This window comes from Polypterus senegalus, chromosome 7 (assembly GCF_016835505.1).
Source record: "Polypterus senegalus isolate Bchr_013 chromosome 7, ASM1683550v1, whole genome shotgun sequence".
Lineage (NCBI taxonomy): Eukaryota > Metazoa > Chordata > Cladistia > Polypteriformes > Polypteridae > Polypterus > Polypterus senegalus.
In genome coordinates, this window is record NC_053160.1 from 190,100,686 (window position 1) to 190,123,940 (window position 23,255).

At 40.6% G+C, this 23,255-nt stretch overlaps 1 protein-coding gene across 1 annotated transcript in view; it reads right to left on the minus strand.

Annotated features, from left to right (window-relative positions):
- Positions 1-4,572: 4,572 nt before the first annotated feature.
- Positions 4,573-23,255, minus strand: part of larp7 (La ribonucleoprotein 7, transcriptional regulator) — an 86,781-nt gene continuing 68,098 nt past the window's right edge. The window contains 5 exon segments of the mRNA XM_039757998.1: positions 4,573-4,995; positions 10,237-10,328; positions 11,833-11,992; positions 15,990-16,105; positions 19,358-19,494. Coding sequence (XP_039613932.1) covers positions 4,918-4,995; positions 10,237-10,328; positions 11,833-11,992; positions 15,990-16,105; positions 19,358-19,494 — 583 coding nt within the window. The 3' untranslated portion in view covers positions 4,573-4,917.

Sequence of the window (23,255 nt, forward strand, 5' to 3'; positions counted from 1 at the left end):
AACCTATATACGTGAGGAATGTAGGGACCCCAATGGACATTCAGAGAGAGCTGGGAGGAGGAGGAGAACAAAGGACTTCCCAAAATGAGCTCCCACCAGGTGATTCAGAAGAAGGGGGCCCAAAGGTCAGCATGTCATCTGCCCAGCCGCAGATCTCAAAAGGACATTGCCATGCAAAAGAGACCCCCCCACCCCCAAAACAGTGTAGGCTATCTAAAAGCAAGTGACCTTCAGCTGGGGTCATCGGGGGGGCCTTGTGTGTATTGTAATGCTGAGAAGGGTCCAGAAATATAAAGGATTAAAGTAACAAAGGTGCCATAATTACTGGGGGAAGGAGCAAAGATGCCCTCAAGTCAAGGATCCCGAGAAGGAAAACCAAACTGGACGTTGCCGGTTTTTGACTCTAAATTTAAGATAAGCACACAGCTCTCACTAATGAAAAAGCTCACAGCACCGCAGAATAAAATCAAAGGGGCAGCCGCTCAGAAATGGCATCAAAGTGGCATCTCTAGTAAGAAACAGCAAAGCTGAGCAATTAAAGATGTGCACTCGGGCTATAAATAAAGGACCGCATTACGGCTGACAGTCCGTCGATGTGCATATCCTTTCCTCTTCAGAGCCCAGCTGATCTAATTTAGGGTCTCAAGAAGGGACAAATGAGGGTAACAAGGATGGATCCTGCCCTGTAGTGGGAGCCACTAAAATATAAAAACAGAGGTGCAAATGCATAGCCTGCCCTGGACAGGAAGCAACTGCAAACTTCAAAAACCTGACACAATGCTGCAAGTTGTCCTGTAGAGGGCGCCACTTGCTAATATAATAAGCACACGATGTTGGAAGCCGTCCCACACAGCGATGGTTCTGAACCTTTGTGATGTCCCGGCCCAATTTTGCAACCCACGAGGTGTGTATTCAATCCCTTGGTGGTTTGAAGACAGTAATAAGAACAGGAGGTATGGGGGTTCCCCCCCTGTGGTGATTTGAGCTTCAGAGTGGGAAGCAAAAACAGACCATGCATTAATGCCAATCGATTTGGCAACCCGCTGTGACCCACTACCATTATAAAGACTAGCAACTCCCAGACCCACTTTTGGGTCCATTATTGGTTGGGAAGTGTTGCTATAGGGGGCGACACTTACTGTATAAATAACATGGACACGATGCTGGAGGCTGCCCCATAGAGGGCGCCACTTACAAATAATGCGGTTGTGCTATGGCCAGGGTTTTATCTCTGACTCATAATTGATATTAATGACATTAATTAATCTATTATTGTTATAATGAGTATTCACAACACTTAAAAATAATGCAGACACAATGCTGGAACCTGTCCTGTAGAGGGCGCCACTTGAAAAATGAGGATTATAGAAAAAAATTATTTAAAATTTTTTTTTTCTATTTGTTCCTTGCCATGTGTTGTTTGTTGTGATGTATGAGAAAAATATTTAAATCTCATGTTTTCATGGAGAAAGGAGATACAAAAATCCTGGAACAAGGGGCTTTGAAAATGATCTGCATTGAATAGTGACAAACAATATGAAAATATCTGGGTTGGGGGGGTAGAAAAAAAAAGTCTCACATAATCCAAATGTCAGCAATCCAGTTGTATGCCAATAATGTCCCACACACATGCATTTTGGCTAAAACTTCTAGAAAGTTTTCTCATGAAAATCAGTGGAGTTCACTTAAACAGGAGCGAGCTTTTGAAATCGACTCGGTGGGCATCATGGGCTGTCAGCATTTCTTCAATAGTTACCCGAGTCCACCCGGCCTGTAGGTGAGCCCTAGTGAGTGTCTGGTTTGTGCAAGTGTGTTCCCGAGTGCTCGGGGGATCTGCTCCTGCCTTGTGTCCCACGCTGGTTAGGATGGGCTCCAGCCCCCCACCGCCCTGCTCAGAATTAATTGGCCTTACATAAAGGGCTGTTAATCTTTTTTATATCTTTGGGTAACAAATGGGAGTTTCAATCGGTGCCACAAATGGGTTACTATTGAAGAAGTGTCTGGAATGAAAACCTGCAGATACTGCAGCCCTCCAGGGTCTGAACTTTACAGGCTTGCTTGAGACCACCAGTGCGGCCCTCCAGGATGAACGCCTCCTCCATATCACAGCACTCTGACTAACCTGGACTGAGGCTGCCCTCTGCTGGTAACATAAGGGAAAGTCGCTTGTAGTCCACTTCACACAAGTGGCTGATCTCCGGATTTAAATCAATGCAGATATTACTTTGCGAGGCCCCTTTCTAAAGTCCGCACAAATCCAAGACACTTCACATGTACACAAATAGGCCTAAACTAAAAGGAGCTATCAGGAGCACAGGAGGTGTAACTGACTACACAGCAAGTCAGGACTGAAGCAGCAGCTAAAACCTCAACTGGCTGGAAATGAAGCAACCAGAAGAGCAACACAATGTCAGCATTTCTTGTTAGTCCAACTACGTATACTCTTGTTAAGGTTCTAGAAAAAATGTAAAAAGCACTTCTGCCATTGCAGCCTCTTCATAAATAAGAGCACTTTATCAATGGACCGACAGATTAATGGCTTTGTCACCGTCATTCCTCCAAGGAATAAAATATCATTTTACACAATACAATACAACGCAATCACTGGTGTAGCAGAAAATTCATGGAACCCACACAATTGAGAAGGTTGGTGAGGCCCGTTCTTAAAAAAAAAATCTTTCTATTATAAAAAGAAATCATGCGACAAGACATTCTTGGGGACAATTTAAAGATCTGCGCAGGGCTGTGGAGTCGGTAGATAAATCCTTCGACTCCGACTCCTTAGTTTCCGGTACTTCTGACTCCTCCGTATTTAATATTCTAATGGATTTACCATGTTGACTGAAGGAAGGCACCATACACGTCGTCATTTAACTACAGAACTACTGTCTAGAAAGCTGACTCTCTACCGTGTTGGCCCGTTTAAACAAACGACAAGAACCCCACAGCAGACACCTACATCATTACACTTGTTTACACTCACATGAACTTGTTAAACACATTAGATCTGAAATCAAATGAAAACACTTTTTGTAATGTACAATAATCCAGATTTCAATATGTGAAGGTCAGGTTGTATAATCGCTCAACTTCACACTAGTAGTAACACAACAATGCACCGGGCTTCATTCTTACATCAGAGAAGTACTTAATTAGGACTATTGTTTGTGAAATGGGACATTTGAACTTGCTGTATTTTTTTTTTCCATTACAATTTAAATTTATTAGGAGTCCGGGTACACAAAATTGTCTCCGACTTCACAGCCCTGGTTCTGTGAGGCAAGAGATTTTGAAAGGCTCTGCCCTCCTCTCAAACATTCACAACCACGCATACGGTCCTCTCACCTCTCGTTTGTGTGAATGCTTTTGTCAGACACAGTTCACGTGCTCTTCTCAGCTCCTATAAAGTTTACAATTTACACATTTAAATTAGTTTATGAAAAGTCCACAATTTCATCCTTTAAAGAAGCTTTTCTGGACTGTATTTTCAGACATACAATCTATTTGTTTCCTTTGATGTGGATCTTTTATGGACAATAATTTTATAAGTTCAAGATGACACGTCAAAGACTAAGCGCAGAAGAAAGGGCACTGCATCGAAAAGAAGCCCAAAAGCGTTGCAGAGAAAAGAATTAAAAAAAGAACAATAATATAATCTAAGTGCAAATTGGGAAAATAAGAAAAGTAATAATCAGCCCGGACCAAGTGGAATTGAAAACCTAGCAGGACTAAGCGGGGTCGGAAAAAAAAACCAAAGAGTATTAGACAAAGTAGAACATCGTAAAGAGGTTGGTGTGATACACATGCAGTGCAGGTTAGAGATAATGAAGTACTAAAATTCAAAAGTCTCAAAAAACTGATAGTAAAGACTGCATTAGTGCAAACAAATGGAAATTTTTACTCTGTGAAATAACGGAACAGCAAAAACAGATCGAATATATTGACAAAGGTGATATGACAGAAGTAAGTAGATATTGTCTGGCTTTAGACTTTAAGTCGGAGACTTGTAGATCGTCTAATTCATGTTGCCATCAGGGAAAAGTAGTGAAGAGGCGTATCCACGAGAATTAAAAGATTTGTTGTTTGATGAAAGTGTAATCCACAAACATGATACTGTGTATATTTATATATATTTATTTATTTATTTATTTATTTATTTATTTGCGGGTGGCTTTGTGGAGGATGAGGGGCCCCCTGCCTCACAGGCGCTGTTATGCCAATGACTACAAAATCCACAGCTCATGCGAAAAGATAATTTCCAGCCAGGGATTAACAAGGTATTTTAAATTAAAAAAAAATAATAAGAAAAATCAAACTATATCATACAACACCACACCATATAAAGTGGTAAAATGTAATACTTACGTGAAACGTTGATCTTAACCCTATAATGTAAATTGCAGACTGGCGCCTCTGTATTCATTTCAGACCTGTACCCATGGCTTAAACCTGGAGTAAAGAACGGTATTGGAATGGAATCTGAACCCTAACTGGAAAAAAAAACAAAAAACTGGCACACTCAAAAAAATACCAGAAGATGAGCACAAGAGCAAAAAGAACAGTACAGAGACATTACAGAACTGATCTTTTTTATTCAGCATTTGAACAAAATAAAAAAAATGTGCATCCATTTGTAAATTCATGTCACACACCACATACACAGTCAGTTATTGCATTACAAACCCAGAACATTTCCTTTTCTTATTCGTCACAGTCAAGTTTCTCATGATAATGATGATGAAGGGTAGGCTCTTGATGCAATCATGTCAAATGAAATTCAAGTCCTGCTTTTGATGGCTGCACACACATTAGTATAAAAAGCTCTATACAGTCTAGGGGGGGAAATACGTTCACAGAACTTCCAGGTATTAAAAATAAAGGATACTTTTTTCCATTTTTGATAAAAGAGTCCTTGATTCAGTCTTCATCAAATCGAATGTGTTTGCTTGCTTCTTTTGTTTTGGCCACAATGATCTTTTCTGCTTTGGCTATGAGCTGGAAAACATAAATATGTGCGGAAATTATTTTCGAGCTAAAGTTTAACTACATAAAAAGTGTAAGACTGTGCAATGAATCAAACAAAATGAATCTGAATTTTGTGTTGAATGTTGGGGCATTTTGGGCAGCACTGAGCTGCTTTACAGGTCCTGCATTCAGATTTTCTGACTTCATTACCTCCATATTTTTGCCCATGACTTCCTTTCATGAAGTTCTGTATTATAAGATTTCCTGACTTTTATTCATGTTTACAATAATTTGAATCAATTTAATATAAAACTGTATTAACAGCTTTATACATTTATAGTGTCTTTATTGTCACCTGCACAGAGTACGGAGAAGGTCTTACTTGGTTGTGCTTAGTGCTAATGAACATGCAACACGCCACCATTCTCTGGTGCCATCGTTAGCAAGCGAAACTCTCACACCTCAGAACATCTGTCTTCCTTAACAGAAAAAAAATCTTAGAACATATTTTTTTTATGCACACAACTATGAGAAGAAGAGAGGCTATCAGTAGAGTAGATTGACACAGTATATGTGAGATGGGGTGAGCAAGAGGTTTGAGATGCAGCCTCCTGGGCAAGGTATGATTCTGTTTGAGTTATATCTGGCAGGATGTGGCTCATTGATAGGGCCGTTATTGTCATGTGCATACATACACTGTGAAATTCTTACTAATCAATATGTGACATCCAAACACTCCCTGATGTTTTTATTGTTGAACTTTACACATAGCAGGATCTGTGTTGTCCAAGAAGTTCAACTTCGGGCTCATCTGTCAATACTCCAAACCAGTGACATGCGGTGAGGTTGATGGATGATGAGGCACTGAAACCTTCAGGGCCAGATTTACAAATATATGAACCCCAAAGAGTAGCTTATTCACTATTCAATTGACAACTGGTTGTGTTTCATATCTCATCAGCATTCTTTACACACACAGGTAAGGTGCATATCTGGATAAGAAAGAATGTTACATTTATAAAGGAGAGAGCGCATTTGCTCCTCACCCTCCATGTGTTCTAAATTTGCCGTTGCGATTCCACAATTCATACTCATTCAATACAAATGAAAGAATAGAGTAGAGTGATGTACAGAACGTAAGAACGGATTTCAATTTTGACCTTAATTGAAATATTTAGTTGTGTTTAAAAGCTTTTAATTCTGATGCTTTCATCAATTTTAATACAGACTGTTCAACAAAAGGATAACAAGAAAAAACAAAAGAATATTTTATTTAAGGTCAAATTTTAGTTTTTAAATATTGGATTTTTTTTTCTTAGCCTGATCCCATTTTTTTATAAAGCTGAAAACCGTTTATTGTCTTACCTTTATTTGTAAATGAAGTCCATGTGCCTATCCTTCTCCACGAAAAACTCTTGTCACTTTCTTGTTAAAGTCCTCATTATTTTCCTTTCATTTTAAACCTCTTAATCTTAGATTTTGGCAGTCAGTCGGAACAAAAAATAAAAATAAACGGACCGCTGCGGTGCACTTGACTATGTGATGTCGCTAACTTATTGACACCTCTGCGTAGAACAGCAGCAACGAGTACCTGTTGGGCTCACATTCGCCCCCTTCAGTGTGTCATGGGACTATCTGCTTTACCTTGTGCCTTCTTACTGCAGTGTTATGTCCATTTAGCAAGACTAAATATGTCCCACACATTCATTAAAGATATTAGCCAGAGTTGTGGAAAGTCAGGGTGTATAATAAACATGTCTGCACACATTAGATTGGTGACATACATAGAGACAGCACAGGCACACGCCAACTGCAGGCATCATTATTTTATGTTATCATTATTATTATTTTTATTTTTTTTTTACTTTTCACGATGACAGGTGAGGCTCTGCCTCCCCTGACCGCACATCCCTGCTCCAAATAGCTAGGAGATCATCCTGGTGTTTCTTTGCACTGATGTTACTCTTGGATAGACTTACAATTCTGCGATAAATCCCCTTTTTCCTCAATCTGCTTCTAATGGTGGAGTCCCGAACACTGACCACAGATGACCACAGATGAGGCTACAGGGGCCTGCAGGTCTTTATGTCCTACGTGTGCTCTAAAATGACTCGTCGCTGCGCCCTTGGACTCATAGAACATTAAAGCCACTTGATTTGACATGATTTTGGCAGGCCGGCCTTTCCTAGAAGGGTTATTCTGTATTCCTGTATTCTAAATATTCTCCTTTTGGAAATACTTGCTCGCACTGTTGTAAGTAGTATAAGTAAATGTAAATGTAATGCATCTATCTAAAGACTATCCAAGCCCCAGAGTCTTAAAAATGTCTTCTTTCTCTTTCTACATTGGTAAATTTCAAAAACTTTTTTCTAATCTCTTCTGGAATTTCCTTTGATCAGCATTGATAAAGCAGATCCAGCAGAATTCTTTCAACTTAAAGGTGAATCACATACTTGAGGACATTAGTGGACACTAAGGGAAAAGGCATTTAGGACTGAAGCTAGGGAGCACTTCCTTACATAAAGAATTGTAGGAATCTAGAATAAACTATGGAATCATGGAGTTGAAGCAGAAACCTTAAGAAGGTCTAAGCAGGACCTGGATATTGGGACAGTTTAGCTATCAGCTAAAGAAATGAAGGACAAATGGACTGCTTAGTCCCCTGAATGTCAGATTTCCTATGTTCTTATGTATCGGGACATAGTCGCCTTCTAGAAAACCTGTGCTAACATGAGGGTCAATATGTGGTGGGGTTTGGAATGATCAGGGATGGCGGTGTTCAGTCATCCCAGTCTAATCAATTAAATTTGGTCAGACGCATGAGCGAGTAACTAAGGGACAATTACCCCCTTCACACTGATAATACAGGGGAGTACTTCGAAGACCTCCTCAATCCCACTAACATGCCTTCCAATGAGGAAGCAGAGCCTGGGGACTCGGGGGTGGGCTCTCCCATCTCTGGGACTGAGGTCACCGAGGTGGTCAAAAAACTCCTTGGTGGCAGGGCCCCGGGGGTGGATGAGATACGCCCGGAGTTCCTCAAGGCTCTGGATGTTGTAGGACTGTCTTGGTTGACACGTCTCTGCAACATCGCATGGACATCGGGGACAGTGCCTCTGGATTGGCAGACCGGGGTGGTGGTCCCCCTCTTTAAAAAGGGGGACCGGAGGGTGTGTTCCAACTACAGAGGGATCACACTCCTCAGCCTCCCTGGAAAAGTCTATTCGGGGGTTCTGTAGAGGAGGGTCCGTCGGATAGTCGAACCTCGGATTCAGGAGGAACAGTGTGGTTTTCATCCTGTTCGCGGAACAGTGGACCAGCTCTACACCCTAAGCAGAATCCTGGAGGGTGCATGGGAGTTTGCCCAACCAGTCTACATGTGTTTTGTGGACTTGGAAAAGGCATTTGACCGTGTCCCTCGGGGAATCCTGTGGGGGGTGCTCCGGGAGTATGGGGTACCGGACCCCCTGATAAGAGCTGTTCGGTCCCTGTACAACCGGTGTCAGAGCTTGGTCCGCATTGCTGGCAGTAAGTCGAGCCCGTTTCCAGTGAGAGTTGGACTCCGCCAGGGCTGTCCTTTGTCACCGATTCTGTTCATAACTTTTATGGACAGAATTTCTAGGCACAGCCAGGGTGTTGAAGAGGTCCGGTTTGGTGGACTCAGGATTGGGTCACTGCTTTTTGCAGATGATGTTGTCCTGTTTGCTTCATCAGGCCATGATCTTCAGCTCTCTCTGGAACGGTTCGCAGCTGAGTGTGATGCGGCTGGGATGAGAATCAGCACCTCCAAATCCAAGACCATGGTCCTCAGCCAGAAAAGAGTGGAGTGCCCTCTCAGGGTTGGGGGCGAGATCCTGCCCCAAGTGGAGGAGTTCAAGTATCTCGGGGTCTTGTTCACGAGTGAGGGAAGAATGGAGCGTGAGATTGACAGGCAGATCGGTGCGGCATCCACAGTGATGCGGGCTCTGCATCGGTCTGTCGTGGTGAAAAAGGAGCTGAGCCGTAAGGCAAAGCTCTCAACTTACTAGTCGATCTACGCTCCTACCCTCACCTATGGTCATGAGCTGTGGGTAGTGACCGAAAGAACGAGATCGCAAATACAATTGGCTGAAATGAGTTTCCTCCGCAGGGTGTCTGGGCTTTCCCTTAAAGATCGGGTGAGGAGCTCAGAGTAGAGCCGCTGCTCCTCCGCATCGAGAGGAGTCAGATGAGGTGGCTCGGGCATCTGATCAGGATGCCTCCTGGACGCCTCCCTGGTGAGGTGTTCCGGGCACGTCCAACCGGGAGGAGGCCCCGGGGAAGACCCAGGACATGCTGGAGGGACTATGTCTCCCGGCTGGCCTGGGAACGCCTTGGGATTCTCCCGGAAGAGCTGGAAGAAGTGGCTGGGGAGAGGGAAGTCTGGGCATCTCTGCTTAAGCTGCTGCCCCCGCGACCCGACCCCGGATAAGCGGAAGAGGATGGATGGATGGACACTGATAATACAAGTGCTTATTACTTAAATATATGACATTTCAATTTAGAAATGGTATTACAGGTTTACTGTGGCTCCCTTTATCTGGTGTTACATTTTGTCTTAATTCAGGCAGTGTGGCGTGGTGGTAAGGGCTTTGGACTTCAAACCCTGAGGTTGTGGGTTTAAATCTCGCTACTGACACCACTGTGTGACCCTGAGCAAGTCACTTCTCCTTCCTCTGCACCAACTGGAAAAACAAAAGAAATGCTACCAGTTGTGGCTCTCAAATGATGTATGTCACAATAGATAAAGGCGTCAGCCGAATAAGAAAATGTAAATTAAATGTAAATATCTGAAGCCTTTCATTGTGACAAATATGCAAAAATAGAGGAAGTCGGGAAGGAGACAAATGAGGTTTCATGGCACTGTATGTGCTACAGTATATATAAACCATTTTCTTACTTTGTTGTGTTCAGGCATGTAACTTAATTTTACAATGGCTACTCTCTGGTTTAAAAAATAAAGTATGTGTTACACTGCGGCAACGCTCCTTTACTTGTAAGTATTCTGTGCTGTGTGGCAGCGACTTCTCTAAGTACATTTAATGAGCTAAAAGATGACGTGTCACATGCACTTGACTTAAATAAAATATCTTAATGTACCTATCCTCTAAAAATAACAATAACAGAGCTTATTCTTAGGAACATTTGCACTTTAGTATGATACGACTGTCCAAATCAGTGGCAATCATCTGCTATATCCAGGCAATGTATTGTAGACTGAATTCGTTCACATTTACTCACTGCAGTACTTACTTTTTCCATGCCTCGTTTTTTGTCTCTTGGGCGGTTTAGCTTTGCTTGCCTATCCACTAATATCTTCTGCCAGTATCGCTGTTCATTATCGCCTGAAAACAAAACAAAAAATATATACAGTATATAAGAGACATCCAAAAATGTACACTGATCAGCCACAACATTCAAAGCACTGACAGGTGAAGTGAATAACACGGATTACCTTGTTCCAATGGCACCTGTCAAGAGGTGGGTGGCATAGGCAGCAAGTGAATAGGCATTTCTTGAAGGTGATGTGTTGGAAACATGAAAAAATGGGCAAGCGTAAGGATCAGAGCGATTTTGAGTTGTGATGGCTAGACAACTGGGTCAGAACATCTGCAAAATGGCAGGTCTTGTGGGATGTTCCTGGCATGTAGTAGTTAGTGGCTACTAAAAATTGGTCCAAGGAAGGACAACCAGTGAATGGCAACAGGCACCCAAGGATCATGGATGTGCATTTCCAGTGAAACTTGTGAGGCTGTTGCTGTATTTTTTTAATCACCAAATGAATGATATTAGAAATAATAAAATACATCTCCCCAATACTGATCCTCTTAAATCCTGGTACTCCATTTTAGACAAATTAAATTCTTTCACCAGGATAGGTTTACCTGATTTATATAAAATCATTTCTCAAGTGAGACCCTCCACCTGCATCCTTGACCCAATACCAACAAGTTTTTTCAAAGAAGTACCCGACGTGCTAATTAATAGTATTCTTGACATAGTAAACTCATCATTAGATACGGGGGTCTTCCCAGACTGTCTTAAGACTGCTGTAGTTAAACCTGCTCAAGAAAAATAATCTCGACTCCTTTGCTTTTGAAAATTTTAACCTTATTTCTAACCTGCCTTTCTTAAGTAAAATCCTAGAGAAGGTAGTCATTATGCAGCTAAATGACCGCCTCAATAAACCTGCTATTCTTGGTAAGTTTCAGTCGGGTTTCAGAACAAATCACAGCACAGAAACTGCACTCGTTAAAGTAGTCAATGGCTTGCGGATAAATGCAGACAGAGACCGTCTATCTGCGCTCATCCTCTTAGATCGGAGTGCCATATTTGATACCATTGACAACAATATTCTTAGAAATCGCCTTAGTCAGCAGTTGGGCATCTCTGGCAGGGTCTTAAATTGGTTTGAATCCTACCTGGCAGGTAGAAAATTCTTTGTTAGTTGTGGTAATTACACTTCAAAGACAAATTATATTCTATATGGTGGTCCACAAAGATCTACACTGGTCCACTGCTCTTTTAAATCTAGATGCTTCCACTAAGTCAGATTATCTCGGAGCTGAGACTGCTGCTGAATTCACCAACTCTGTCAAGCAGCCTGCTACTGGTTGTCAAAAAGAGGGCCGAGCACGAGTGTGCTATTCAGTAAACATGAAGTGGACAGAGATTTTCAGTTCTTTAAACTGACATGGTTTGGTGAAGAGATAAAGAGACTGTGGTTGGCAAATCTGTCGAACCACACAACTAGAAGTCGCGTAATGTGACATCGGCTTTAACTAACAGTTTAATGCATTACACAAATTGTATCCGATATTAACATATTACAATTTTATTACACTATACCTGTAAGAACTTTCATTTTCCAGTGATGTTTTTTTTTAATCTCAGATTCGGCCTCCATCAACACTCTGACATCATCTGGTGATGTGAGACGTACGTGGCACTCAGCATCTCCTTCTAACATGTCTACATATTCCACAGAAGACATTTCCGAGAGAACATCCTGTCATAACAAACAAACACAAATAAAAATCAGCTGCTAAAATAAATAGCAAGACTTAATTTTAACAAAGGACATTGTGTTATGCAACAACAGTGCCATACTTTTTCATACAATGATATATATTTTTTTTATTTCATCTACATATACTGAATCTTAGTTTTATAAGGAAAATATTGTGACATGGTCAGAATTGTGACCTTTCAATGTATTTGTTTTTAATGTTTTAAGCATCCCTGAATGCAATGGGACCGTATTGCAGTGATATCCATCTGTGTTTCAAGATGGCAGCATGTGGGCACGGTGATACAAAAACTAACCAATTACAAAATTACAGAAGCCGGTTGGTTTTGAGCAAAATCACTCCAGCAGATTTTGTTCTGTACAGATAACACATACTGGATACTACAAGTATTATAATAGATTTAAAATTTCACAATCACAGCTTGGACACAGACTTTAATATTTAATGAAAAAGATTAATTTGTTTTATCCATTAAGTCAGGCTACTTCTATTATTAAACCAGGTACCTTTCTGTCACTTCCAAGTCACTGGGTATGTTATAGTATGGAGTGTAGTTAAACACTTACCGTACATACTTGAGTATAAGTTGGATCCTGAAACCCTAAAATCGATCATAAAATCAGACTTATAAGCCTGTTCAAAAATGCAACACTTAATTTTTTTTTTTTTTTTACATCTTCTTGCTTCCTCCAATCTCGCACCAGTTTCTCAGACGCATCGAATTTTGTTGCAGCAGTGCAGTTACCAATTTCTTTCGCCACTTCTTTCCACCACATTTAATTTAAAACCAGCTTCATATTTTCTTCTGATCGAATGCTCCATATCTTTCTGTCCTCTGCATCTTGTTCTGTTACTCCCATCACCTGAATGTCCTCTTTCAGCACACCCATAAACCTTCTCTTAGGCCTTCCTCTTCTCCTCTTATCTGGTAGCTCTATCCTTAGCACCCTTCTCCCAAAATACCCAGCATCTTTCCAAACCAACGCAATCTCACCTCTTCAACTTTGTCTCCAAACCTTTCAACTTGAGCCGACCCTCTACAGTAATGTCCTCATTTCTAATCCTGTTCATCCTCGTCACACACAATGCAAATCTTAACTTATTTAACACTGCCACCACCAGCTCAGATAGATACTTTATTAATCCCAAGGGGAAATTCACACAATCCAGCAGCAGTACACTGACACAAAGAAACAATATTAAATTAAATAGTAATAGAAATGAAAAAATGAAAAAAATAAAAATAAAATTAATGTTAGCATTTACTCCCCCGGGTGGAATTGAAGAGTCGCATAGTGTGGTGGAGGAACGATCTCCTCAGTCTGTCAGTGGAGCAGGACAGTGACAAAAGTCTGTCACTGAAGCTGCTCCTCTGCCTGGAGATGACACTGTTCAGTGGATGCAGTGGATTCTTCATGATTGACAGGAGTTTGCTTAATGCCCGTCGCTCTGCCACAGATGTTAAACTGTCCACCTTTACTCCTACAATAGAGCCTGCCTTCTTAACAAGTTTGTTCAGGCGTGAGGCGTCTTTCACCTTTATGCTGCCACCCCAGCACACTACCGCGTAGAAGAGGGCACTCGCCACAACCGTCTGGTAGAACATCTGCAGCATCTTACTGCAGATGTTGAAGGATGCCAACCTTCTCAGAAAGTATAGTCAGCTCTGACCTTTCTTACATAGAGCATCAGTATTGGCAGTCCAGTCCAATTTGTCATCCAGCTGCACTCCCAGATATTTATAGGTCTGCACCCTCTGCACACCATAGCTGGTCTCACTACAGTCCTGTAGACCTTCCCTTTCACTCTTGCTGGTACTCGTCTGTCACAAATCACCCCTGACACTCTTCTCCACCCTGCCTGCACTCTCTTCTTCACCTCTCTTCCACACTCCCCATTACTCTGTACTGTTGGTCCCCAAGTATTTAAACTCCTCCACCTTTATCAACTCTACTCCTTGCATCCTCACCAATCCACTGACCTCCCTCTCATTTACTAATGTGCTCATCTACTACATAATAAAACGAAAAGATCTGTGTATATACGTCCAGTACCTCAGAGTGATCCGATTGATCAGACTAGGCAATGATGATCGATCAAAAGAGGAAGTACGAGAGTAAGACACATGAGGAGGAAAGACACCGGAGGTATGCTGAGAAGTCACCTTCCAGGATGGGAAGTGTTAACACCCAACAGGGGACGCCTCGAAAATAATGTCAGAGAAGCAGGCTTTACAGAAGAAGCACCGGTCAACAGAGGTTAAGTGTGATGTCAGAGTCTCTGTTTACTATCTACATGTGACAGAAAGCCTCTATGCGGATAATACAGGATTGATGTGCGCAATTCGAAGTTTGATGAATGGTTTGATGTGGTGAAGCAAAATGCTGACATACAGATGGATTCATGGTGCTTTTATATTCAAGCGTCGCAGATTTCTGATCCTAATGACACAACACTTTTTAAAAGTGTCACATACCATTTTTTTGTGCTGTCTTTTTTTTTTTCTGGGGATTTCTCCTGACCTGACAGCAGTGGCAAACAGCAACAGATCACCACACAGAACACATTACACTTATGAAATTCCAACTCTCTGCATTAAATAAGGAAACCTTCAACATTCAGGCTAACACTGAAGAACAATGTATGGTGAAGATCTTTTGATAAGGTGACTGTCTAACAGAGTCTTTTGACGTTTTTTGATGAGTTTTTCCATACGATGTCTGGGTTGGTCAGTCACAGAGATGCAAACAATTCTCATATTTGGCCATAAGACTCGTGTCTCTATTTAAATCATGTTATAAATGTGTTCAATTTTAGCAGGAGCTTAACTTGTCAATCTTTTCTCTCTTGCCATGTTCTGAAGTTGCCCATAAGCCCTGTGACTTTAAAGTCCCTCTCACCGTTTCCATGCCTGATCTGCTACAGGAACATCTCTGTTGGCAGGCTTAATGTGGAACCTGTGGAAGTTCATTCTTTGGCGGAGTGTTTGTCCAGTTTCTCCCACAAAGAGTGTACTGTCGTGACGTTTCATACAGAGAATGAGGTTTCTCATTACGTCCATAATGGCTAATACAGTACAACACTCCACACATAGTTTTGTAATTTCTACATGAATCTCAAAAGGACAGAAACTGCCTGCTTGAATTAGGCCAGCTGTCCAACTAAAACCAAACGTTTGCTAGAAACAAAAACCTGTAGACACAGGAGTTGGAGACCACTGGCCTAGAGATGAGTGTAATACACAGGGTATGAAAAAGCAGCAGACTGGAACTTGTATTTAGACACCCCAAGGAGTCGTCAACAACAACATTTATTTATTGTACATAGTGAGGAATACGCCTAGCGTTTGTGCTTTGAATGCATACAGCAAAATCAGGTCTTTGAACAGGTCATGTATAAAATACCACATGAAAGGCAAATTAACATGGATGGTGCTAGATAAAATGGACTTCTTGTCACTAATATTCCTGAGAAAGACTACTATACATGTTTAGGCCTCCCGTGGTATTCACATATTAAGTGACAAATCCCAACCACCATTTCTTGGCACTTTTGAAACACTTGACCCTTTCTTCTTAAAACCATATTTGTAAAAAAATGCCAACATTTAAAAGAATAAATAATTTAAACAGATTGCTCATGTAAGAGGTGGCATTACAATACATCTGTAAAGATCATTTACACCTACTCATTAATCTTGTACTTTTAGAGAAAACAGTCTGCTTTAAAAGAGCCCCTCAGGCAATTCATGGTGTTAGAAATCTGCCAGAGTTACTTAACTTTTATTCTGAGCACAATGCATTCACATGTATGTGGCACTTTGACAAAGTGTGTGCTCATTTTCCCCCTGATGGGTTCACCTGGGTGAGCTCACTGATCAAGATGTTATTTTGAATTTCTCTAAAAAAGAAAAAGAAAAAGAAAAAAAAAAAGAATAAAGAAGACTGTGGCCTGAGGGCCCAAGCCCATCATTACCTTGATGCATTTCCTTCCTGGTAATGGCTCACTGTGGGTGATTTTGACAATGACTCCGCTTACAAACTGGGGACCCAGGGGGGTGGGCTTTTCAGGCGGTTGGGCTCCATGGGTCTCTAGATGTATGAAAAAAAAAAAGGACCAAAAAAAGAAAAAATAAATAAATAAAAAAGAAAGCTCTGAGGGCTACTTTTTACAACATAACTATCATGTAAAATTAGAAATTTATTTCACACATCTATTTCTAGTTAATACATGATTTCATAAACTACATTCACAGTTAATGACTAAACAAACATAATGGATTATTCTGTCTGAGCTTCACAACTCTCAGCTATCTTACATTAGAATTTAACATTTCTATCTTGAAAAATGACCAAAAAAAAAACAGAGAAGCATAAACCTAAAAAAACAGGTTTTTGTAGCAGAATAAGACTAAAAATGCAGTTTTCAAAAAAACAGTTAAAAAATAGGAAAGAAATAAGATCCATATCAGAAAACACAACATCAAAAGATGGCAGCCAGTTTTCATTCATACAGAATACGGCGTCACTTGCTTTCTGCTGAATTACTTACAGTTACCATCACATCAGCAGCCCCCTTTCATAATGTGTTGTATATTAGAATGTTGTAAAATGTATAATGCCAACAAATTATTCTGCAAAAGTGGATAAAGTTATAATGCTTCACTGTGACCGTTAATGCTCTTCTTATCTTCAGCCAAGTCAGACATTTTCTTTCTTTTTAGTCATTCTGGTTTGTATTTTTGTTTGCTTGTGTAGAAAGCCAAATTCCCCACATTCCCTACAGACAGAGTGACTCAGTTAGTCAAGAAGGATGGACGTACACTTTCTTTCTTTCTTTCTCTTTCTTTATTTTTTGCAGCTTACTCCAATAATTATAGTGTGTTTCATATTACGCAATATTGCAATTTTCTTTCTCTTTCTTTTTTCCTTTTTCTTTTACTGCTTACTCCAATAATTAGAGCCTTTCATATTATGTATTATTGCAATTTTTTTTTCTCTTTCTTTTGCAGCTTACTCCAATAATTATAGTGTCTTACATATTACGCAATATTGCAATTTTCTTTCTTTTCTTTTTTCGCAGCTTACTCCAATATTTATTCACATTATGTAATATTGGGGCGGACTGGTGGCTCTGAGGCTAAGGATCTGTGCTGGTATCCAGAAGGTTGCCAGTTCGAATCCCCGTCACTGCCAAAATGAGATCTTACTCTGCTGGGCCCTTGAGCAAGACCCTTAACCTGTAATTGCTCCAGGTGCGCTGTACAATGGCTGACCTTCTTTCGCTGCTTACTCCAATATTTATAGTGTCTTTCACATTACGTAATATTGCAATTTTCTTTTATTGTCCAAACATATTGAAGAACACACTATAAAGAACTACTGTGACCAGGGTGCCCTAATAAAATCGCACCGACTTTCCGAAAGGTGTAAAGCAGACATTTCAACTTCCCCACCCACCTACAAGAGGGATACGGTCATCAGCATTCACCACAACCGCATCTTTAAAGAATTACTACACTCTTGACTTTGACAGTCAGCAGACAAACAGAAGGCCATATCTGCCAATTCTGAGCTTCTGGTGCCGGCTGTAGACAAGTGTTCAAGGCTGCTAAATTCTGACCACATTTTGCTCCTCTCCAACACCATTTTAGCCAATCCACCTACAATCACAGACAGGCACAGAGAAGACAGAGCTGCCCTACATGGCAGATAAAGAGGCACTCTCTGCTTTTTACTAAAGGTTGAAGAGCCCTACAGAGCAAACTATAATAAGACCTATCACTTTGGTAGTTCAGAACAATAAACTCTGAATGTATGCTTTTGAGGATCTGTGGCTTTTAAGTATTTAAATTTCATTACACTGAATATGAACACTCACCGGCAAAAGGTAATTGTATCGCTCAAATGTTGTGGAGGTTGCACTGAATAAAGGCCTCAGCCTAAAAAGAGCCTTAAAAATGTCTTTCTATCTCTTTCCAAACTGGTAACTTTCAACAGCTTTTTCCCTCATTTTTTTCTGGAATTTCCTTTGATCAGCACTGATAAAGTGTATCCAACAGAATTCTTTCAAGTTAAGGGTGAATCACTCATTCAAAGTCATCAGCGGTGAGTTTTAGATTCACCAGGGCTGGATGCGTTTAGTCAGCCGAGTTTAATTATCAATTAATTATGTTTGGTCAGCTGCATTCCTGAGTGAGTAATTAGGGGACAATTTCCTTTCCTCACTAACAATACTAGTGTTGGATAACATATTACTTACATTTATCAAACAGCAATATAGAAATGGTACTATAGGATTACTGTGGTTCACTTTGTCTAAATTCAGGTAGTGTGGTGTAGTGGTTAAGTCTTTGGACTTCTAGTCTTGTGGTTGTGGGTTTAAATCCTACTACTGACACTGTGTGACCCTGAGCAAGTCCCTTCACCTGCCTGTCTGCCAACTGGAAAAACAAAAGTAATGGAGATTAGACAAGAGTGCCCGTGGTCTGTGATGTTTGATGATGGCCATTGTGATCAGTAGAGAGAGTAGGGAGCAGGGTGAGGAGACCCAGGAGAGGTGGAGATATGAGAGGAGAGGAATGAAGGTCAGTAGGACCACCACAACAGAATACATGAGTGTGAACGAGAGGGAGGTCAGTGGAATGGTGAGGATGAGTGGAGTAGAGCTGGTGAAGGTGGATGAGTTTAAATACTTGGGATCAACATTACAGAGTAATGGGGATTGTGAAAGAGAGGTGAAAAAGAGAGTGCAGGCAGCGTGGAGTGGGTGGAGAAGAGTGTCAGGAGAGATTTGTGATAGACGGGTACCAGGAATAGTGAAAGGGAAGGTCTACAGGGCGGTAGTGACACCAGATATGTTATATGGGTTGGAGACAGTGATACAGGAGACAGAGCTGGAGGTGGTAGAGCTAAAGACAATGGCATTGAGTGTGACGAGGATGGACAGGATTAGAAATTAGAGGGTCAGCTCAGGTGGGCCGGTTGTGAGACAAAGTCAGAGCGGTGAGATTATGTTGGTTTGGAGAGATGCTGGGTATATTGGGAGAAAGGTGCTAAGGAAAGAGCTGCCAGGCAAAAGGAGAAGAGGAAGGCCCAAGAGAAGATTTATGGATGTGGTGAGAGAGGACATGCAGGTGATGGGGGTGACAGAGCAAGATGACGAGGACAGGAAGAGATGGAAGAAGATGATCTGCTGTGGTGACCCCTAACGGGAGCAGCCGAAAGAAGAAGCAGCATCTCACATTGGATAAAGGTATCGAGAAATAGTAAGTAATAATGATAATAAAAAAGTGCAAATGTAAAGATTTTTCAATTTTAAACAACATATATTTCATGTGTTACCTTTGAGTGGTTGGCAAGCATCAGTCTCCATGTCGCCATCAGACCCCTGTCTTAACGCTGACAAGGCTTTCTTCAAAGACGACATGCTTTGCTTCTGAAGCGTCAAATATTCTTGTTTTAGAACGGACCACTCTTTCCTACAAAAAGGGGAATCAATTACATTTAACACGAGAAAGGAGTGAAGACCCTTGGCAAATAAATACACAGATGGATGACTCTTTAATCTAATAGTAAATTGATATAGTTCTTTCTAATACCTCAATAAAACTAACATTTTATGACTACAGGTATCCCTTGTTTAACGTGGTTTTATTAAGCACGAGATTTTAGTAACGCTCTTATTTTGAATGCGAAAGCCCCTTGAATACCGCAGCTATACATTTGATCAGCACGGTTTTTTAACATTGCGCTTTTTTACATTTTTATTTCAAATTTAAATTTGCAAGCATATAATCACAACGAATGCATTATAACTAAAATTAAAATAAAACATTTTTAAGGCATACTGTAGATCTAATGACTAATATGTGCCTGCTTTGAAGTACACAGCCTGTCCAGGTTTGGTTTGATATTCGTGATAGACACTCTGAGCTACTTTTCTATGATGAGCGGCGTCGCTGCTGCTGTTTTTATAGTCGCGTATTTTCAATCCAAAAAGTTCAAGAAGTATCGGTATCTGTCGCGAACATTCGGGGAACAGTAGATCAGCTGATAACGCGCGCGACTGCACCACGTTGGCAGTGTAGCCAATATTGCCAAATTGAGTTAAATAATTTACTGCGTATCGGGTTATTTTCATGATACAACTAACAGCGGTATAATATTTGTCGGACGAAAATACGTCTCGCATAGAGTGACTTCATCGGTGTCCTCGTTTACGAGATTTAAAAAAATTAAAACATATTTAATCGTTTCTTTACATAAAAAATAATTAAATAAGAATTAATAATAAGAAGCACTTTACAAAAAATAAATTGCAAATATTTCATCACAGTTAGCTGAACAAACGCAAATCTTAAAGAAGTAAAAATGATAGGATACCGCGACACCGCACGAGTATCATACCTTTGTTAGTTGTATCATGGATTATTCTCATCTCTTATATTATGCAGGGGGCGCAGAATTATTCCAGCTAGAAAAGGGGGGAGTGAAATACGAAAGTTTGAGAACCGCTGGTCTAAACAACAAATTACTGAAATGGATCCTGATGTTGGCAGAAGTGCGCTCGTCTGCCGCAACTTACAAAGTCAAATTGCTTGTTATAGACGGATCTACGAGAGCCAGAAGAAAGAACAAATAGTCCAAACAACCCTCCATAAAATCTTCTCTAAAATATGATGTCAGTTTTAATTAATAAAGATTTTGTTTGCATTTTGACTTTTATTTTATACACACAAATACGAGTACCGTTTCCATGTAGATTTTCCACATTTTAAATGATGGATCAATTATATTTTTTCCCATTAGTTTTTATATGGATGGATGGATTAAAAGGCACAAGTCTACGTGACCATCATCATCAGGTGACTCCGTGAAAACCTTAAATCCAAAGAGGACTGTTTCATTTATGTTAGGTAGAATGCCCAGAGGGGACTGGGCGGTCTCATGGTCTGGAATCCCTACAGATTTTAGTTTTTTCTCCAGCAGTCTGGAGTTTTTTTTTTGTTTGTTTTTTCTGTCCCCCCTGGCCATTGGACCTTACTCTTATACTACGTTAATTAATGTTGACTTATTTTGTTTTCTTATTGTGTCTTTTATTTTTCTATTCTTTATTATGTAAAGCACTTTGAGCTACTGTTTGTATGAAAATGTGCTATAGAAATAAATATTGTTGTTGTTATATTTAATTAGCGCGGTTTTGCATAACGTGGCAATATCAATGGATTAATTAAATTGTGTTAATCAAGGGATACCTGTACTCAATAAAAAAAAACAAATAATTTGTGAAAAGTGTACTTTTGCAAACTTAGATAAAAATGCACAATTGAATTAAAAAAAATCTGACGTGTTAGGCACATTACTTACCTTATTATACGTATGCTTTTTAAATGTTACTCTGTCACAAACAATACTCTCCATAGATATACAGAGCAACCTACACTTCAATCTAAATTCAGGTTTTTGAAGATATGTAGAAATTATTATTATTAACTAGCCATCCCTTTTGGCTCCGACCACTTAGTAGTGAACAGGACAGTGAGGAGGCCCCTCCCAGCTACCCACTCCTGACGTCATGCTTCCCCTTCCCCTCGGCCTGCAACGTCGGTCTCGGATTAGCCGAATAAATCACTCCTGCAAGCAAACTGTGATTCTTAGCGCGATGACAGAAATCACAAAATCAAACAGAATGTTCAAGCAAATTCTAGAAAAAAAAAACCCAATTTAAATCCGTTAAGTAGTTCTCTCGTTCGCTAGCTAAGTGGAGGTAAGGTACACACCCTGAGGCTGACGCGCAAGTGAGGAGGGCACCGTCGACCCGCTGCGTGTCTCTCGGATTTGTGCTAATAAATTGGTTCCGCAAGCGAACTAAGATACATAGCACAATGACAGAAGTCGCAAAATCATCCGGAATGTTCACAGATTTAGATCGGGTTTTTTCTGTAATTTGCTTAAAGTAGTTCTGTTGTGAAAAGCAGGCGGACGGACAGACAGACAGACATAGACACATCGGTTTTACTTCCACCTACGTAATATTAATCGCATCCGCTCCTCCCTCACTCCCCATATGTAAGATAACTTTAATATGTCACTATCCTCTGTGCAAAAAGATTTTATGAATCTACTTTTCTTTCTACTCACATGCACAGTGGGCACAGATTTAGCACAGGGGCTCATCATTTAGAACTGCTAGCAAACGTTAGAACACAAGACAGGGACAACTGCGAAATGGGCATTGTATACTATTTTTGTTTGTCAAAGTCAGCATGAAATTGTAACCCCTTTTCCTTGTTTGAAATGTCATGATTCACCAAAGTGGGGGCCTGCACATGAAGAAAGAGTATAAAGCCTTGGCACATTGCCCGGGCACACCTTTGAAGCCAATGGACAGATGGGAGATACTGTCATCTGATCTGGAAAATCCTTCCAACGCATGCGATGAAAATGGCAGACTCTACACATCGGGACCCCACTCCCGAAGGTCTTGTCATGGCTTCCTTTGTCTGTTACGCCGCACAAACCTTCATTAAAGAAAGCTAAGTTATTTCTCCTATGTGATTTCTCACCGCCATGTAACTAAGGGAGGAGTATCACCGTTTAATAATATATCTATATGGCTTCGGGTAATGTAACATGCCACAATCACAAAATTAACTTATTCCAAAAAGGGAGCTAGCACCCCCTGCTGGTTACACCATACCACTGCCATTCTTGTTCACAGTCTTGTTACTTCTCGTCTGGACTATTGCAATTCGCTCCTCTTTGGTCTCTCTAATAAATCTCTCCATAAGCTTCAGCTAGTCCAGAATTCTGTTTGCATCATTACTCAAGCCCCATCTATTCACCATATTTACTCCGGTCTTGCAGCAGTTTCACTGGCTCCCGATTAAGTTTCAAATTGATTTTAAAATTCTGCTGTTAACATTTAAGGCCATTCATAACCTCTCCCCTCCATATCTGTCTAACCTTCTTCATCTTGCCATTCTCTCCCATAACCTTAGATCCTCTTCCTCCATCCACCTGATGGTCCCTCTCGCCCGTCTAACCACCATGAGGAGCAGAGTGTCCAGCCGTTCTGGAACTCACTACCTACTGAGCTTATAAATAAGGAATCATTCTCAGCTTTCAAATGTAAACATAAAACCCTTCCGTTCAAAATGGCGTTTTCTTTAGGATTACAGTGGCTTTGTTTGGTTTTAATGTTTATATTTTCTTATGTTTTACGTTTTGTTTATAATGT